At 51.3% G+C, this 19047-nt stretch overlaps 1 protein-coding gene across 3 annotated transcripts in view; it reads right to left on the bottom strand.

The window, feature by feature from the left end:
• Positions 1-19047, bottom strand: part of FLI1 (Fli-1 proto-oncogene, ETS transcription factor) — an 85318-nt gene that overhangs the window by 36007 nt on the left and 30264 nt on the right. For all 3 annotated transcript variants that reach the window (XM_032133771.1, XM_032133770.1, XM_032133772.1), the window contains one exon: positions 2469-2677. In XM_032133771.1, the coding sequence (XP_031989662.1) occupies positions 2469-2677 (209 nt within the window). The remainder of the gene's footprint in view (positions 1-2468; positions 2678-19047) is intronic.

Here is a 19047-nt window from a genome sequence, read left to right on the forward strand (position 1 = left end):
TGGGACTGGAACTGGGACTGGGACTGGGACTGGGACCGGCATTGGGATTAGGACTGGGATTGGCCAGGCAGCTGATGGGCTGGGGAATGAGTGGTTGGAGTGGCCCAGTCCATCCCCATGGACTGGGATGAACATGCAGGGAAAGCAGGAGGGGATGGAGGAGTCAGGGGAACCTCCTGTCCCAGATGCTCTGCAGCTCCTGTGCTAAGGACTTCTCCAGAGGCAGGGTGGGAGCTCTGGTAGGCCATGGTCCTGACACTCACAGCAGCCTTCTCCTCTCTCCTGACAGGGGTTACCTCTCTCTAGGGGCACTGATCACGCATTTTGTGTCCAAGAACCTCGGAGTCTTGAGCAAGTCTGCAAAGAGGCATTTCCTGTTCTCCCAGAACCAACCCACTCCTAAGGGCCCTTCCCATGGCTCCCGGGCTCCTACAGCTGTTTGTGAATCAGTTTGTCCAGGCAGAGCTATTTCCCTTTTTTCTGAGCAGAGGAGGAAATGGGCACGCAGGGATCACCAGGGAAGGACAGCCCAGGACGTTTCATTCCAGAGCACACGGAACACCCGGACAGTTTGGGTGTACAAGCACAGACACACTGCGAGTGACACAGAGCCTGTGCTCACAGGACCTGCAGCACAGAGAGATGTGTGGTTTATGGCAGCTCAGAGGGTGTGGAGGGCTCCTTTCCCTGCCAGATTTCCCTGGGACAGAGGAGGGTGAAGGGAGGAACCCCTCTGTGTGTGTGGGTCTGGAACTGTGGGTGCGAGCAGCCGCAGCGGCCACAGAAGCCCAGGATGGTTTGGGTTGGGAGAGACCTTAAAGCTCATCCCATCCCATCCCATCCCATCCCATCCCATCCCATCCCACCTTCCACTCTCCCAGGTTGCTCCAAGCCCCATCCTTGATTTGGGCAGCCCGGCAATGCTGCAAAGGTTCCTCCCTCCTTTTCCTTAGAAAATCTTGGTAGCCAAAGGTAGCCCCCATGACTATCAAAACCTCTGGTACTTCCAAGATCCATCCTTTTATCTGTGTCGTGTTTTTTCAGGAAATAACTCATTTTCCCATGTTTCAGCCCCAGTTCTGGGATTGGGAACACAGTGCAAACACCCTCATGGTTTTCATGAAGTCGAGAAGTGCTCCTGAGGTACAATCAGGGTGAGATCGAGTTCAGCCTGCAAATGATCCCCACAAGAGAGCAACTGCCACAGAGACCTTTATCTGAGGGTAGAATCAGCATCCACTGTACACTCACGAGATAAAAACAACACGCTGCTGTTTGATGTCTTTAACACCAGCATCCCTCTGCAGAGGGCTGAAAGCGCAAGGCTGCTTTCTCTTTCCAGCTCTGTGCTCTGCTGTGTTCTCAGAAACCAGGAAAATGTGCTGCTAAACTCACCCTAAAGCAGAAAAACCCTTGAGGGTTTCACTGTTTAAACACTACAAATGCTGGAGGGGTTTGTGACTTTGAAATTCAAATCACGTTTAAAATTAATGTGAGCTCTAAAAGCTTTTGCTAAAAACCAGAAGTGTATCTATATTATAAATATATATTGAAAATTGAAAAAAAAGAGACATTTTTACACCTAAAGATTATGCTCAAGAAGGTGAAATTTGTTTCCAGGCTTTGGACTTGCAGTAATGTTTTTAAAAGGGGCAAGCTGTGTTGGGATGAAAAAATGTTTTCAAGCCAATCAATTTCCCATTGAACAGGGAAATGATTCACCTCTAGGTACAAATGACAGGGCCTGAGCTGTCCTTTGGCCGGGAGCTGGGCAGGTTACACCAGCCCCACTCACCGTGCGGGGGTTCACACCCCTTCTCCAACTGCTCCTGAATTCCCTTTGTCACCAGTGTCACCTCTACCCACACAGAGGGGTGGGCGCAGGCCTTTGGTCCCATAAAGCACCTCAGTCTCCTCCTTCTCCATCAAAAACCTCTCCAGTTCCAGGGGTTTGCTTATGCCCTGGTACAAATAAGAAGTGTCCTCTAGTGAAGCCCTGGCAGCCCAGCAGTGCAGTTTTCAGTGCTTCCCTGGCTGAAACTCCAATTATTGCTGTGTGAGCCCCTCTGTGAGCCCCTGGAACCACGGCACATCCATGGGGTGCTGAACTAAGGGGTGAAATATGGGATTTACAGCAGCGTTTGCAGCGTGAGCTCTGCCCTGGCAGCCTTGCGCCCAGTCTGTGGAGTGTTCATGGAAACTGGGAGGGACACACCCTGCAGAACAGGGTGCTCAGGCTGTTCAAAACGAGCCCCTGAAGAAGGAATTACAGGAGACTGGGACGCGGTGGGACACAGAGAGGTTTGTCGGTGTGCAGGATAAGAGCATGAACGGACAGCGTGTGCTTTGCCTTTGTTTGGACGCAGGGTTTGGATTCAGGAGTTGGGCTTGATGATCCCTGTGGGTCCTTTCCAACCTGGATATTCCGTGATTAAGACCCTGCAAGTGTGGCAAGGCTCTTTCCTTACCTGGATCCGTTCATGTGGTCATACTCCCGTTTGACGCTGACCCTCACGGGCTGGTTGATCCACTCCTGCTGGGGGGGCAGGGGGTTGATCTTGTGGGGCTGCCCGAAGTCGGGGCTGCCGGAGGCCGTCATGTCCTTGGGGAGCTGCGCGGCCGCACCGTACGTGGGGTCAAACAGGGACTGGTCGTCGCTCACCACCGACAGAGCCTCCTGGGGAGAGACAGAACCAGCACTCAGAGCCGTGGCTAAAGCAGGAACTGCCCTCTGCTCCTCCCTCCGAGCCGGGGAGCACCTGCAGGGCCCCGCAGCTGCCCCGCGCTGGCTGCCACTGCCACCTGCCAGGGGAACCAGAGCCCCTGGGGTCCAGGAGCCCCTATGCAAACCAGGGCTTGCTGTGCTCTGCTTTGCTGGCTGCTGGCTTCGGGTGGGAGCAGCGTTCAGGTTCACTGGACCTCTGCAAACAGTGCAGGAGCTGCTGGGGCTGTGACACCTCACAGGGGCTGTGGCACCTCATGGGGGCAGCTTCGCCCCCAGTCCCAGCGAGTCCCCTGCCCACCTGCTGCTCCAACTGGTTTGTAGTGGGAACACCTCTGGAGTGGCAGTGAAAGTCTCTGCGTCTCCTTCGGGAGGGTTTGTGTGCTGTTTGTGTTTTGAGGTTGCTGCTGAAGGAGAAGCAGCCAGAGCACGTCAGAGTTATGGGTGTTCGTGGCGGGGGAAAAAATGCATTACTTTACACTTTTTGTTTATTTTGTGGGAAGTTGAAGGGCTAGTGTGTTACCCAACTGTGCATTTCTAGAAATGCTTAAAAACAGGAAATTGTTATCCTTTTTTTTATTTTTAATCTTTTCCCCCTCCTTGCTGAAACTCCAAATGTTGACAAAAAGTTCTGACTATCGATTTCCTCGCGTGGATGTGCTCGGGTTTCCCAAGCGAAGAGTGCCGGGCTCCTGATGGCTTTGGCACAGCCCTGCCTGACTCAAAGTGCATCTGGCAAGGGCTGCCTGCTCTGGAGGAGCTCGTTAACCACACGCAACACAGCTGCCTTTATGAGTGGCAGGGCAGAAACTGAAGGAGGAACCTCCCGCACTGAAAGCAGCCCCCACTTTAATGTGAGCTGATGGAGCGGACTCCAAAACAAAGCTCCAGACTCACCTCCTCTGGGCACTGAGCACTCAAAAGCCACCCAGCAGTGGCGTGCGGGCAGCAGAGGGTCACTGAACACACACAGCTGGTGTGTGCTAACCCCCGTGCTCAACATTCACAGGGCACAGCCTGAACCAGGAGCTCTTAAAAATAATAAATTATTGCTCTCCACACCCCCCCCCCCCCCCCCCCCCGGGTAGCTGTTTTGGAGGTTTGTTTTGTAAATTCTTCTATAAGCAGGGAGGGAAACAGAAATTCAGAAAGCTTAGAGAAGGGCAGCTCCTGCAGTGACACGAGAATCTAAGCACAAATCAGACACCACCAGGCTCGTGATACCATCACAAAAAACGTCAATAACTCAGAGTCTGCTGGTCAACACGAAAATCCCCCTCAGCCTGAAGTTAACCCACTTAGAGAGAGTCAGGCCAGTGCTGTGCACTCACAAAAATCAGCTTTTTTCTGTCTCTGATCTCAGTCCCCATCACAAACCCAAATAAGCCGAAGTGGCCTGGAATTGGAGTGGGCCTGACTAAGCCTGAACTCAGAGGAACCCTCGAACATCTGCATCAGTCCTGCTGAAGCTCCAGCATTTGCTGCAATTCGTGATCCGCCTCTCACTCTGGTCACAGCCCTCAAACAACAAAAGGGAGGGGTTTACCCCACACTACCCAGTGGTGGTTGGTGAAAGGAGCTCACTCTGTGTTCAACCTTTCCAGCAGCTTTTCCTTGGTGGATTCAGAACCTTTCAAAAATACCCCTCCCTTTTTCAGCTTAGAGTAAGGGAGGGAGTGGATTGTGTGAGAAACCCCTCAGAGGGCTGGGATTATCTCCAGGCTGCAAATATTGCCTGTGCAGGAAGGTACAAGAACAAGAGATGGTTCATTCTTCCCATCAGAGATCAGGATTTGCTGCTCCTCTGATTCACTGAGGTCAGGATGCCAGGCAGGGGTTCCCAAATGATGCGTTTTCTGCAGGCTTCTGCTTCTTCCCAGTATAAAAAGTGTCAGGTTCCCTACCTGAGGTGCTGGGTGAACCCCACACCGGGCTGCTGGACTGGCTTAGAACCCTCTAGACCCAGTCTCAGCTGGGCAGAGACAAGGAAAATGTGACTACAGATTGATCAGATAAAGATTCTGAGTGTTTGGATTTGGAGATCTACAGTCTAAAAACATACACAAAATTGGAGGTTTTTAAGGGATACAATATCTGGGAAAAAAACTATAATGACAGTTATCCCACAAAATCAGTGTGACAGGTTGCTCACAAGATTTTTACTGGAACTTCATCAGGATTTAGGCAGGGGTTGGAGGGTCCTTCTGAATTCAAGCTTAGTCAGGCACTCTTAATTTCAGGCTGCTTTTTCTGCCTAAAGCCATTTTTCTTCTGAAGAAAGGTTCTGGTGGTAAAGAAATTGGAAAGCAGGGATCTCTCTGGCTGTCCCAAAAAACCCCAAACCCAACAACACTCCACAGGATCAATGGCTGGGGCTGCACCAAGTGCAGCTCTTCACACACACAAGCAAGTACATCCTGCTCTGTGACACAGAGTGTGTGACAGAGAGCTTCCTCAGATAAGGATCTTCCTTGAAAGACAAAGTGGCCGCTCAGACCTGCCTGCGTGCAACTGGTGTTAACTGGGACAGCGAGAACCTCACTGGGGCACTGGCACCGAGCTCTGCCTTGTGCTGCTTGAACAGTTTCAGTCCTGAAAACAGGAGAAGAAATCCAAATGCTCCAGCTGCTCGTGGCAGCTCCTGGGCCAGGCGTGGTTTGAGCTAAACCCGAGTTGGTGGCAGCACAAAGGCTCAGCCCCAGGGGAGCTGAGCCACCCCAGCAGATGAGGAGAGATAGGGCTGGTGACACCTGCTCAGCTCCAAGAGCTCAGCACAAGCAGCGCTGCTGACATGCAAGGGAAGGCGGGTGGCGCTGAGCCAGCCCCCTGCCACCGCCTCAGCCCTGTGCCCACATCCAGCTGAGAGAAAAAACATGGGGGCAGGCAGCAGGCAGCCTGTGCGGCCTGGGCACCCCCTGGACAATGTCAGGGCTGCCTGGGACTCGGGCTACCTCTCCTGGAAGGGGCCATGGCTCGGCTTCAGGCTGCAGGGAACGTGTACAACCTTCCCTGTGCTCACTGTGCGGCTCGGCTCCCCAGGGCAGTGCTGGCCAGGCCCAGCTTTGGGGGCCCAGCCTGTTCAGGAGGGGTTTGGCTGAGGCAGAGAGCAGCACCTCCATGAAATACCGAGCTTCTCTCCCCTGGAATCGAGAGCTACTCAGTGTTGGGAGACTGGGAAAACACTCTGAGGTGTCCCAGGTGCCAACATAGCCTGCCCAGACAGGGCACAGCCCGCCAGGGTCCCCCCACGCTGCTGCCTCAGCCTGTGGTCTTGGGCCGGCCAGCCCGGGGCTGAGACAGGGGCTGTGTGTGCTGCTCTGGCATATTTGTTACCTAATAGTGCCTCTGGGAATAGGCTGGCCTCAGTTTTTCCAGGTTTTAATCACATTCCTGGCATAAATGTGACCAGTGCCGTCCATGGCAGCTGGCAGCATGTCCAGCTCCCCGGGCAGCCCCGGCCCCAGCCGCCCCAGGGCAGCCCACCAGTGACTGCCACAGGCGAGGCCCCCGAGGAGCTGGCACCCACTCCTGCATCCCTCAGGCAGGAATCTGTGGTGTGGCTCTTATTTATACAGCAGTTTCCAGCTGTGAGAGGGTGAATTTGCAGGTCTGCCTGTACTTGGATGAGCCATCTGGAGCCAGGTCCCAGGTGGGAGTGGGACACAGTGGGAGGGCACAGGTTGGCTTTGGCCCTGAGGGCAGGAACAGCCAGTCTGGGATTCTGGGGGAACTGACAAGCCACCGGGGCTTCAAGCAAGTTTTCCTGATCCCTTGCTGTGAAAGGGAGATGACACACACCCTTCAGCAAAGGTTTCACTCGGTTAATGAATGGAACAGGGCATTCGAGAAAGGTGAAAGGCCAGGGGAACAAGGGCTGGTGAGGTGAGCAGTGCTGTCACCCCAGGTGTCCCCAATAACTGGGGTTATTCCGTATGTGTGCAATGAGATTTCACTGAACATCAGCTTTGAGCTCTCTACATTCACTTTTCTGGCCATAACCACATTTAAAAGGCGTTGCTAAAGATCAAAGCTTCATCCTCCTCCACAAAGGCTGACTTAGAAGAGAAGAGAGCGCCGAGTACCTGAACCATTGCGCCATGGAGAGATGACTCCGCCTCTAGACGGGTGGCTGTTTTCTTTCCTTTTTCCCCCCTCCCCAAAATTTCACCACTCCGGGTCCTGAGAGAAAATAACTCCCCAAATAGTTTTGTAAAGAATGTTGCCAACATAGCCCTGAAGATCCCAGACCTAACGATTCAAATCACCAAAATCTGAGATCCAGCAGCCCCACACACAGCCCAGGGTTTGCACCGAGGAGCAACCCTGGAGTAGAGATGACTTTGGCACTGCAGTGTTACCATTCAGCACTTCTGCTGCCAGCATCTCCTACGAGCACAGAGATAACATCAGGCTTGCAAGAGAATGAGTCAAATAAGAAATTCAAACAGGAGCAGGGTCTGTGCTGATCTTGGGGCAGCACATTAGGATGGACCAGGCACTGGATTGGAGGCCGGAGGACAGAGTGTTGTTCTCATCCCTGCCCTCGACCTTTGGCACAGCCTTTAGGGAGCATTCCCCTCTCTCTGCCTTCTTTCTCTTCCCTGTCCTGTGCACACTGTGGGGCACCGAGCCCCAGCATGCTGCCACTGGGACACGGACAGGAATCCTTTGGATACACTCTCATATACCCACTCTTTCCTTACACCTAATCAAACCAAGGATTCCCTCTGCAGCTTTTCCAGACCACTTTTCCTGAGGTTTACTCCTGCTGCTCCACCTTCCTTACAGGATGTGATTGGGGCAGGGACTTGCCAGAACTCCCCCTGGGAAATTGTAATCATGAACATTTGAGTGCCAACAACCACAATCCAATCTTGTGCCTTTCCCAATCCATTTAAGTCCTGCTTAGGAGCTTTTCCGGGCTGCAGCTGGAGATCCTTCATTCCCCCTGGTGACTCCAGCAGGATGAGAGCTGTCACTTCCAAGTGCATTGTTCTTCCCCCTTTTACCCACTTGCAGCACTGCCCAGTGTCCCACAACGTGCTGTTCACAGCATTTCCCAGCTGGGCTGCTGGGGCTGGGACACCCCAACTGCTGGAATCCCTGCCCCAGGAGGAGGGATGGGAGGAGGTGCAGGCTGCTGTCAGGGAACCATGGAATGGTTTGGGTTGGAAGGGACCTTAAAGCTCATCCCATTCCTCCTCCTGCCAAGGGCAGGGACACCTTCCACTGTCCCAGGGTGCTCCAAGCCCCTTTCCCTGCTGCAGCAGCACTCAGGGTGAAGAAGGCAGCAAACCTTTAACACTGCGCCCAAGTCTCTGCAGAGCTGAGGATTTCTGTGGGCATAAAGGAGGGGGTTCATTTCATTATTTTAGGGCATCCCACACTGCAGGTTTTTGCCCCAGTCTGCACTGGAGACTTGCTCAGAGCCACAGAGCAGGACAGTGACCCGGACAAAGAGCCACCCACTCAGCCCAGGCTGCCTTTCCTTCCCTTTCCTCCCCTTTCCATCCAGGCTACTCCATCCAAGGGTAGCCTGGCAGCCTTGGAATACACCATAATTCCTTCACAATTCAAATACACGGGAAACCACAACGTGGTATCTTGTATTAGGGGGAAACAAAACAGGAGTCAGAGTAGCAGAAACAGCAAAAACACTGAAAAACACCAAAACCACACTGAAATTAGACAGCTCAAAATTGGGGCAAAATTATTTAGCAAAATTCCTCATAAGGAAAAAAAAAATGTTCACTATTCCCATCAAATTTCATATCAAGTGGGTAAAAGAAGGCTGCTAAAATCAGTGCTCTGTTATTTTCATCTCAAGATCCCCAAAAGCAGCCTTGAAAAATATGAACCATTCTTCTGTACTTCACTTCTCAGAAAGCACTTTACTTCAGGCACACTTTCATAGGATCTGGACCGATTACTTTTTTTTCCTCAGTCTAGACTGCACATTAATGGTTTCAGGGCCTATTTGGGTTTGTTTCCAGCCAACTGGGAATAATCAGGTGACAGTTTCTCCTTCCCAGCGAGTTGCTGCATTAAGGATATTGATAAGGAGGCTTAAACCAGGTCTGGAGCTGTGGGAAATCCCCAGGAGAAGCCTCTGTGAGGTCTCAGCACAGGCCCAGGAACAGAGGTGGAATTAAAAAAGAACCTGCCCAAATTACCTCAGTGGCCCCTTGACCTCTGGAAGGTAAATGTGGTGAAAGCTGAGGCTGGAGGGTCCATCCCATCACACACATCCAGAAATCCTGGAGCATGCTGCAGCTCTTCCTTCAGAGCACGAGCAGCAGCAGCAGCAGTGCCTGGAGCAGGGAACAGCCCTGTCAGTCCCCAGCTGGCTCATCCCATCCGCGGGCTGTGGACAGGGAATTCCCTGAGCCCTCCTGCCTTCCCCAGTGCTTCCCACCCTGCTGGGACTGACACTGGTGTGAGGTGGGTGTCCATTGGGACAAACCGCAGCTCCTGGCTGCCATTCCCAGAGAATTCCCTGGCTTCTGTTCCCTGCCCGCTTCTGCCAGCCAGGACACGTGAGAGGATTCAGGATGAGGGTAGAATGTGAAACCTGTTCCAGGTGCTGGAAGCTTTGCCTTTGGCACGGCTTGGGCCAGGTTTCTTATCCTGGCAGTTAATTACACTGAATCACTGGGAATCTGGGATCTGATAAAAGCCAGGAAATGGCTCTGCCTGGGATGGACAAGTCCTGAGGTGGAGATTTTCCCAAGAGCCTGAAGTGACACCGATCATGAAAGGATTTGCCTGCATGGATGACCCAGCCTGGCCTGCTCAGGCTAAGGACTGTATGATCCCACAGGACCTTTTCCAAGCCGTGCCATGTTCCCAGAAAATCAATCGGCCTTTGCCAGATATTAACACTCCCCATAGCCGCTTTCCTGTGCTTGTATCGCCACTCCTCTCTGCCCTCAGCTTTTCTCCTCCAAAGCTGTATCCCCTTCTCCCTGAGACTGACACTGTTGGGTCACAGCTTTCCAGGGCTGAGCTCCCAAATCCACCCAGCTCTAGCTCACCTTCTTTTTGATTTAATTTAATTTCTTTTTCCCCTCATGCTTTTAAAACAATTGCCTTGCTCCGAGCAGATGTGTTTGTAAACAGAGACACATGGGCCTAACTGCGAACATGCACCCTTCAGTAAATATTATTGTAGCATTTTTATGGTCTTCTCTGCTGAAGGAACAGGGAGGGAAACTGCAAGATGGTTTCAGAGCCTGGCTTGCTGACAAACCCCAACTATCCTGGAGCAGAAATGCAGAAATGCTGTGCTGACCTCAGCTCTGTCCTGGAGCATCCAGTGCCCGGCCCCTCGCCTTGATGTGCTGCCAGAGGCTCTTCCCAGTGGCAAATATTCCATCAGGACTCTGCAGACTGACCCAGCACTCTGTGTCAGGAAGGCTGAGCTCACTCCGAGCTGCATCTGCTGTTGCAGTGGTGTCACCTTTTCCCTCAAAGCAGAGCTTCTGGGGGGTGTTTTCATTTGTGTCACAAACTGAGACTGACAATCCTGCTGGGTTTTATTTCCAACACACAGAGATAAATTGAAGCTTTTCAATAGAAATTATTTGCCCTGGGAAGGAAAATAACAAATGGAGAAACCCAGAAGTACTGGGGGTTTGTCACCAGAGAAGATCTGTCCCATCTCTGGGCCTGCTCCCAGGCTGCCTTGGAAAGGACAGAAAGGAGCCTGAGGGAATAGGTGCAAACCACAAAACCTTGTCTTTTCTCTTTGGGTTCCTACTGCCAGAGCACTGGAAAGTGCAAAAAGAGCGTTCTCCCAGGAATTCGAGAGCTGGGAGGTGGCAGCTTGGGGAGACACAAATATTTCAGGTTGTGACTCATGGCTCCAGCAGTGCCCATTCATTATTTTTATTCCACTTTGATACCATTGTCCCCGTTACATTCACAACCCCGCTGCCGTATCCTGTTTTGTTCCCTGCCACCATTCCCTGCACAATCGCAGGAAGCCCATCAGGAAGCGGCCATCGGGGGCTGTTTTGTTTCCATCCGCAGAGAACAAAACAAGCTCCTCCAGCCCAAGATGACTTATCCCAGACTGAGGAAAAACAACAGCATGAAAGGATCCCGACAGCATCTCCAGGAGCGAGCGCTGCTCCCTGCGACAGGAGCCTGGGGCACCTCAGCGCCTCTTGAGGGAATGCTCAGCCACGGGAGGGCTCAGCTGAAAGGAAATGGAAGGAATGGTCCATCTCTGACATCTGCAGTGTGCAGTGAGGGTCTGGGCACCCTATCGAGGGGCAAACACAAGCCCAACACCGTCCTGCAGCTGAATCCTATACCAGATGTGGCTTGGCTTTTCCAAGGGCTTGAGTCTATTTGTGCCCTGAGCCAGGTTTGGGTTAAATCTGAGTTCAGGGTTTGAGCCCAGAGCTGGGTTTGGGTTAAATCCGAGCGCAGGCTCTGAGTGTCCACAGCATCCAGAGCACAAACTCAGGGTTTGGGCCCAGAGCAGGTTACTTGGGCTGGGTCAAGGCTGCATCACAGGGAGCCCAGAGGTGAGAGGAGAGGGAGGAGGTGGTCCAGGGCTCACAGGAACCTGTCTGTTCCCCAAGAAGCACATGCAAGCTCCTGATACAGCACCGGGAGTCTGATCTTTGCCTCTGGGCCAGACAAATGGTTCTGACTGGGATGGACGGGTCCTGAGGGTGAGATTTCCAAGGAGCCTGAAGTCACACAAATCCCATGCCCATTCACAGGAGCTGGGAGCCACAGTGCCTTGAATCCCTCTTAAATACCAGGTTTAAATCTCGTGACTGGCCCAGGTTTGCATTTGCCTGCCCCAGGACACACTCAGTGCCCTCGTGCAGCACTCTGCTGGCTCCTGACCCACATCCCAGCTGCTCTCCTGAGCCTGGCAGTGGGGCTGAGGGCTGCCACCCTGCTGGGATGGCACGGATCCGTGTTTTCCTTGTGCACCGAGCCCAGCCCCTGTGGCTCCAGGGACGGGGTTGTTTCTGCCCACGCCTATAGCACAAGCAGAGATTTTGTGAACAAGCCTGCCCGTGGCATTCCAAGGAAAACAGCCCGGCAGGATTACACTGAGATATTTTCTTTGTCAATCTCAATCGAGATATTTGAACAGGAAAACCCAGTTTACACCAGTGGAAGTTCCCAGGGGCTTTGGATTTCCTTACGAAGGAACACTGAGGTTTTAACTGGTGCAAGAGAAAGGTCCTGGAAGGATTCAGGGGTTGCCATCACTCCTATCTCTTGGACAAAAAGGCTGAATCTGATCCTGGCACCTGGGCTGGAACCCAAAGTGAACATTGCAGTACAGGAAGGAGTTGACAAGGTGCTGTTCTTCCTCCTGGTATCAAACACGGCAGAGCAAACACCACCCCAGCAACACTTCCAGGGAGCTGCAGCAGGGAACCAGCCTCTGCTGCATAACTGGAGTGAAGCTTTTGCTGAGGACAAACATTCCCGCTAAACAAACACATCCAAGGCCTTCTCTGGTGTTACATCTGCAAGAACCAGGCTTGAATCAGAAAGAATCTACGAGAACCAGGCAGTGAGTGCTGGCTCCTGGCTCACCCAGCAGCAGATGTGAGAGTAAAGATGAAAAAAGGGCTTTTACACAACTGTATTAATGTCCCCATGCCTCAGTTTCCCTGTCTGTGTGATGCTGCCCCCAAAGAGCTCAGATTTTGTAAAAACATCCCCTGTCCTTGGAGAAAGAGGCTGCAGAACTGACAAGTGTTTTCACAGGGGTAGGATTGATAGACAAAGCAAAACTGACTTTCCTCTGAGACTGAGCACAAAACCCTCACCAAAATCCTTTATCAGTGACCATTAACAGAAAGTCTGTTGGCTTTATCAGCGTGGTCCTGAGAAGGGCTTTGAGCCTTTGAGCCTGGCTCAGATAAATGAGGTCCCTTGCCACCTCGAGTAATCCCAGAATCTCAGAATGGTCCAAGTCTGTGCCCAGGGATAGTTCTCTACCCCTGGGAGATGCAATGGCTGGTGCAGCAGGGCCCGTGGATGAGCCCCTGGCAGGGATTTTGGATGTTGTGCTGCAGGGAGGGCAGGCAGGAGCTGCAGCAGAGGCTCCTGGTGAGTTTGGGAGGGGCTGGGAGCCAATTCCCAGCCCGGGGCCCACTCAGTGCTGGGGCTTTGGCCAGATCACTCAGCTCTGCATCCTCCCCTGGTCTGGAGGTGAGGCTAAGGATGTGTACCCAAGGGCCAGCTTGGAGCTGATTCTGCAGGTTTCTGTCATCCCCAGCGCCTTTGCTCAGATCTCTGTGGGATCCCGTTATCCCTCAGCAGGTCCCCTCCCGTACAGTCAGTGTGACGGGTTTGTTCTGGCCTGTTTTGCTGGATTTTAAATGAAAATCCCTAGCTCTGAGTTGATAACTGAAGTGGGGAGCTGTCAGGTTCTGTCGCAGCAACGATCCCAAAAGACAAAGCCACCATCTCAGGGGTGCCCTGCAGACACACCTGAGGCTGTTCCAGGAATTTTGCAGTGGGGGAACCAACACAGAGCCACCAAACACTGCTCCAAGGCACTGTGTCAGGATAACTAAACCAAGACTAAACCCCTGCCCCCAAAAAAGCTTTCTCTCCTATAGGGCAGATCTACCTTTCCCCGCTGCACTTTGGGGTGTTTCCTGAGGTGACTGCAGGGTGTTTTCCTTTTGCTGGAGAGTTTCTTAGGCTCAGGCCATGCTCAGTAACATAAATAAGAAGCAGAACCCTCGGCACATCTCCACGTTCTCAGCAGAGCTGATAGGGCTGCTCTTATCTCCAGCAGGGCAGGTTCCCCGAGCAGTGCTGAAAAGCCTTTTATCAGATGCAAGGTAAGGAGAGTTCTCTCTGAGATGCAGCTCTGCAGCTCTGGCAGAAAAGTGGGGCTTCTGACTGAACCTCCTCTGGTTCTGTTTAGTGCTGGGGTGAGGGAGCAGGACAAGGTCCTGTTTGTGGGGCTGGCAAGACAGGGCTGCTCCTTGGCCTTCCCAAAACAACTCCCTGCTCCCTGAGCTAGAGGAAAGCCCTGTCAGAAATGGCTTAACGATCTTCTAATATTTCCCTGCAATTAAAGGGCACATCTGTCTCGCAGACCCCGTCCTCCTTCGCTAAAGCACAGACATGAACTAAACAGTCTGTCCTGTCGGGCCGGGAGTAACAAAGGGGCCCATTCATAACGCAGCACTCGGCCACTTTGTGTGTGTGAAGCGAAGGAGAGTTTGCATTCGGAGAATAACCTGTGCTGGAGCGAGCAAGAGACTTCTGCTCTCATAAATCAATCAGCTTTCGCTGCTAATAACCTGGCCTGCCCCCCAGTCCTGCCTGCAAGGAGCAGCAGCCACCCTGCAGAGACCCAGCTCTGCCGGCAGGGCTCGAGGGAGAACCTGCTGGCTGCGAAAACTCTCGAGGGGATTAAAAGAATTGGTGTCAATTTGGGTTTTTCAAGGCATGGAGGAGAAGGGGCTCTCCCAGCCCAAGGAATCTGGGGGTGACCTCAGCGGCCTGAGCTGTGTCCATCACTGGGTTGGCGTTTCACACTGTCCCTTCTCTCACAGCCAGGGCTGGTCCTGCTTTTGGCTCAGCAGGAGAATGGGAGCACTGCAGAGCAAACCAGAGCAAACCAGACCAAACCAGACCAGACCAAACCAGACCAGAGCAAACCAGTCCAAACCAAACCAGACCAAACCAAACCAAACCAAACCAGACCAGAGCAAACCAGTCCAAACCAAACCAAACCAGACCAGACCAGACCTAACCAGACCAAACCAGACCAAAAAAACCCAAACCAAACCAGGCCAAACCAGACCAGACCAGACCAAACCAAACCAGACCAAACCAGACCAAAAAAGACCAAACCAGACCAAACCAAACCAAACCAGACCAAACCAGACCAAACCAGATCAGACCAAACCAAACCAAACCAGACCAAAAAAGACCAAACCAGACCAGACCAAACCAAACCAGACCAAACCAGACCAAACCAGATCAGACCAAACCAAACCAAACCAGACCAAACCAAACCAGACCAAACCAGACCAGACCAGACCAGACCAAACCAAACCAGACTAAAAAAAACCAAACCAGACCAAAAAAGACCAAACCAGACCAGACCAGACCAAACCAAACCAACAACCAACCATCCCTCAAAGACCCATTCCTGATTTTAGTGAAACCAAAGGCTTAAAACCAAAGAAAATCAATTGAGGCACAGCTTGGCAAAGTCCCAAACCCAGCCCGTGCCTTTCCCTACCTAAGAGTTTCGGGCAGTCCCTGCAGGTTTATCCAGATGCACTGTTTAACATTCATTTGGAAATGCCTTGGGAATGGGCTCTTAGGGGTTTTTTTCTCCTTTCTGAGCCTGACACCTTAGTCATGAGCTGTGTCTCTGTCTCTTAGTGCTGTCCCCATACAAACAAATAAAGTTCACACCTCAGCATACCTCATTTCCTCCGCTTTCAAGCGAGCAGGAAATGGCCAGGAAGCGCCCACAAGATGGTCCTGTGGTTTGAGTGCTACAGTGACATTTGGGAAATGGGCGCTCGTTTACCATCTCGGCAGCAAAGCTCTTTGCTCAGCTCTAGCCAAAGTTCTCTGTGCAAAATGAGGGGTAAAAAGGATGTCAAGGCCACGGGGTAAGAGATGGACAAGCCTAGAATGTGGTGGGAGATCCTTGTTTTATCCTGAGAAAATTCTGGAGGCTGGGGGAAAATTTTCAATCCTGGTGTTGGACAGAAGGTCAAAACGATTATCCAGAGAATTCCACCTTAAATTAACCAGAGCTTGTTTTGGATATTCCAAGTGTTTCTTTGCAGTTTTAACCTTTCCAGTTTCCTTAAAATAATGCAATTGGTTTCCAGCTAAAGTGGAGTTTCAAAGGAAAACTTGAAAAACTTGAGAAGGCACCAAGCAGGGCGTTCAGCAGTCTGTCAGACCCCAGCCTTCCCAGGAAGCAGGAGGGCTTGGATCAGTTTGCATCTTTCTGAGGAAAAGGCACCACGTAGCAAAAGGTCAGGCTGTACCTCACAGGAATCTCCTGTGCACATCCCTGGTACAAACACGGTGAGTTCTGTCACAGCCCTTGGGGACAGGGCCAAACCAACGCTCCCCAGGCCAGCACAGCCAGTGGGAGCTTTGCCTTTGGGGTGATGTGTGCCCCAACCTTCCCTGCAGCTCTGTGTGTGTTTGTGTGCTTTGTGTGAATGCAAGAATGAGTCCAGCTCACACAGCATCTGTCCTGGAAAACTTTCAATATCCAAGCAGTTGTTGCCTGTAGACTCTTAATTATATTTGAAATACTTTATACAAACATCTAAAGAACACACACCCACTCTGCCTCACTGCTCTGCAGTCACAGGGAAATTGGTTTACAATGATCTTTTTAAAGAATATTCTGCTTTGAGCATTTCTCTCTGTTCCTGTGGACAGCAGCAGAGGGATCAGCTGGGCCCTGGTTCCTTTGGATGCTTAGAAATAATTTCATTTTTGGCTCTGACTGATGCCATTTGACTGCACAGGTACCTCAAAATCAGTAACATTTGGCATTTTGATATCATGGTGACTAAAAGTACACCAGATTCTTATCCTGGAAGGACAATGGAGCTCTCAGGGAGACCAAAGGAAAAGTGGATCCTCCTGGGATGCCTGACACAGGCTGGCCTGGGCAGCTCTTGCAAGCCTGAGTTGTGTTTTCTGGGGGTTTGACTTTTCTCTCAGCACTCAGGCAGCTCCGTGGGGCTCCTGTGAAGGCACCGGTTCGCCCTGGTTTGGGAAGGTCCCGCAGGAACCTCCAGGGGAAGGAGCAGGAGTGCCTCATGGCAGGTCTGACACTCACCCTCCTCATCAGCATCCTCTGAGAGTGAGACCTCAGCAGTTCAGCAGCGCCTCCATGGGAGCTGCCCTGCCTGTTCCTGGGGCTCTGAGGTGATGGCGCTGAAGGAATTTCTCCTCCATGGGGACAACAAAGAGATCCCAGACATTGCTTCAGGTGGTGTTTATATGGTGAGCAGTAAGAAAATCAGTCTCTCACACAGACCAAAGCTTGAAAAGACCTGGGGCCTGTTTGGGGATTTGCTGACAAAACACCTGATGGAGCTACTGCAAAATAGGGGGAAGAGGGAAAATGGGTAAAGCACTTCAAAATTAGAATCCTGGAGTCACAGAATGGTTTGGGATGGAAGGGAACTTAAAGCCCATCCAGTGCCACCCCTGCCATGGGCAGGGACACCTCCCACTGTCCCAGGCTGCTCCAAGCCCCATCCAGCCTGGCCTTGGACACTGCCAGGGATGTGGGGAGGAATAGGCTGGAAATAGGAGTCAGCTTTTGGGGCAAGAGCCTCTATTTGTCACATTTTAATTATGCAGATAAATGCAGGTTTGGAGGAGCAGCGGCTGTGGAGATCACGGCCAGATCATTTTACATATCCTACACTGGTATGGTTACAGATGTTTTACTGTCCCCTCCTCCTTGTCCACGCCACCCCAGACAGAACACGTTTGGCCAGGGCACCTCATGACCAACCAGGGAAACAATTTTTTCCGTGTCATCAAGGAGAAATGTTAGTGGGTGTTGTTAAACGTGTCAAAATATTGCCTGCCTCTCTCTCACACACTAAAGGTCACCTTTAGGGGCAGATTTCACACTGCTTTTCTCATCTCTTTTCTGCGGCACACAGCCACAGGAGGCCCAGAGACATCACTCACTGGGGGTCACACAGCACAACTGCAGCAAAATTGAGCTGAGAGCACAAGAATTTGGGTTCTCAGGGCACTGCCTCAGGTGTGCTGAGCCACAGTGGGATGTGTAAACAAGGGGTTTTCTTCTGGGGCATCTTCGAAGGTGAAAATCTGAATCAGGCAAGCAAATCCATGTTATCCTTCATTTAAAGCTTTTCAAATCCTGCTCTCTGCCTTCAGTCAGTTCATATAAAATAGCATGGAGGTGAAGTCTCAGTCAGCCAGAACAGGGCCAGAACGTTGTGTCTCTGTTTCATTCATCAGGTCTTTTTCTCCCCAGCCTTGCCTGCAATTCCCATTTCCTTCCTTGCCCCTCACACCAAACAGCTCCATTGCACACACCCACTCTGCCTCACTGCTTTGTGGTCACAGGGAAATTGGTTTACAATGATCTTTCTAAAGAGTATTCTGTTTCTGAGCATTTCTCTCTGTTCCTGTGGACAGCAGCAGAGGGATCAGCTGGGCCTTCCCCAGTCTGTCCATGACCTCCTGAGAAATTCCCTTCCCATTTTCTCATAGAAACTGAAGGAACAATTTATAATTTCCGTAGTTTCATTAAGATGGGATTGACTCTCTGATTAGAACCAACCACAAAGATCCAAACTTAGTAAGTCTGGGCAATGCAAATCTGGGTTTGCTTTTCGCTTTGGGAAGGAGCTGCTAAGCACTCAAACAGCACCGTGTCTTCTTTGGACGTGCCCAAGTTATCTTTAATGTATGACCCTAAGTTTTTAGCTCAACTTGGGTAGAAAGCCTAAGCCAAGTATTTATAACCCAGGCTTTCAGTTCATTCTGTTTAGCAAAAAGGACGTTGCCAACACTATTAAAAAAAAAAAAATTAGTGGTTTGAATGAAATTGCTGAGTTAAAAATTCTGCAGTTGCAGGAGCTTTGAGTCTGGTTCTCTAAAGACTTAATTCATACATGAGGATCCAGGGCCCTCCCCTCAGTTTGTTTCCTTTCTCCCTGAGGTATTTGTGTGATTAACAAGCAGATGGAAGTGTGACTTTTGCTTTCATTTTCACTAAAATAACAAATCCATTTGAAACACAAAATTCAGTAAATATCAGGCATAAAGCAAGCCACGAGGAGTTTGCATTGCTGCTTCTCTCCATTCAGGTTTTATTGTGCTCGACTTCCTTTGACAGTCAAAATGAAGAATGGGTATGAATTGAAATAACCTGGGATGGAAATGTGTATGAATGTGACAAACTGTGGCCTAGAAACTCTGAATGGTTTGAGTTGGGAGACCTAAAAATCATCCAGTGCCACCTCTGCCATGGGCAGAGACACCTTCCACTGTCCCAGGCTGCTCCAAGCCCAGTCCAGCCTGGCCTGGGACACTGCCAGGGATGGGAAGTGAATATTAAAGTGTAATTAGGTAATGAAGTGTAATTAATTTAAGTGTATACAGACATTCAGGTCAGCTCATCTCAACAGCACGAGAATTTACCATTTTGCTGCCCTGAATTCTTTCCGTACAGAATATTCCTGGTTCATTCAGGATGAACACTCGGCTCAGTGGCACAAACCCCAGAGTGCCTGATTTTAGGCAGAAAAAGCTGTTTCCACTCGAGCACCGAGCGGGGG

This window comes from Corvus moneduloides, chromosome 25 (assembly GCF_009650955.1).
Source record: "Corvus moneduloides isolate bCorMon1 chromosome 25, bCorMon1.pri, whole genome shotgun sequence".
Taxonomy (NCBI): Eukaryota; Metazoa; Chordata; class Aves; order Passeriformes; family Corvidae; genus Corvus; species Corvus moneduloides.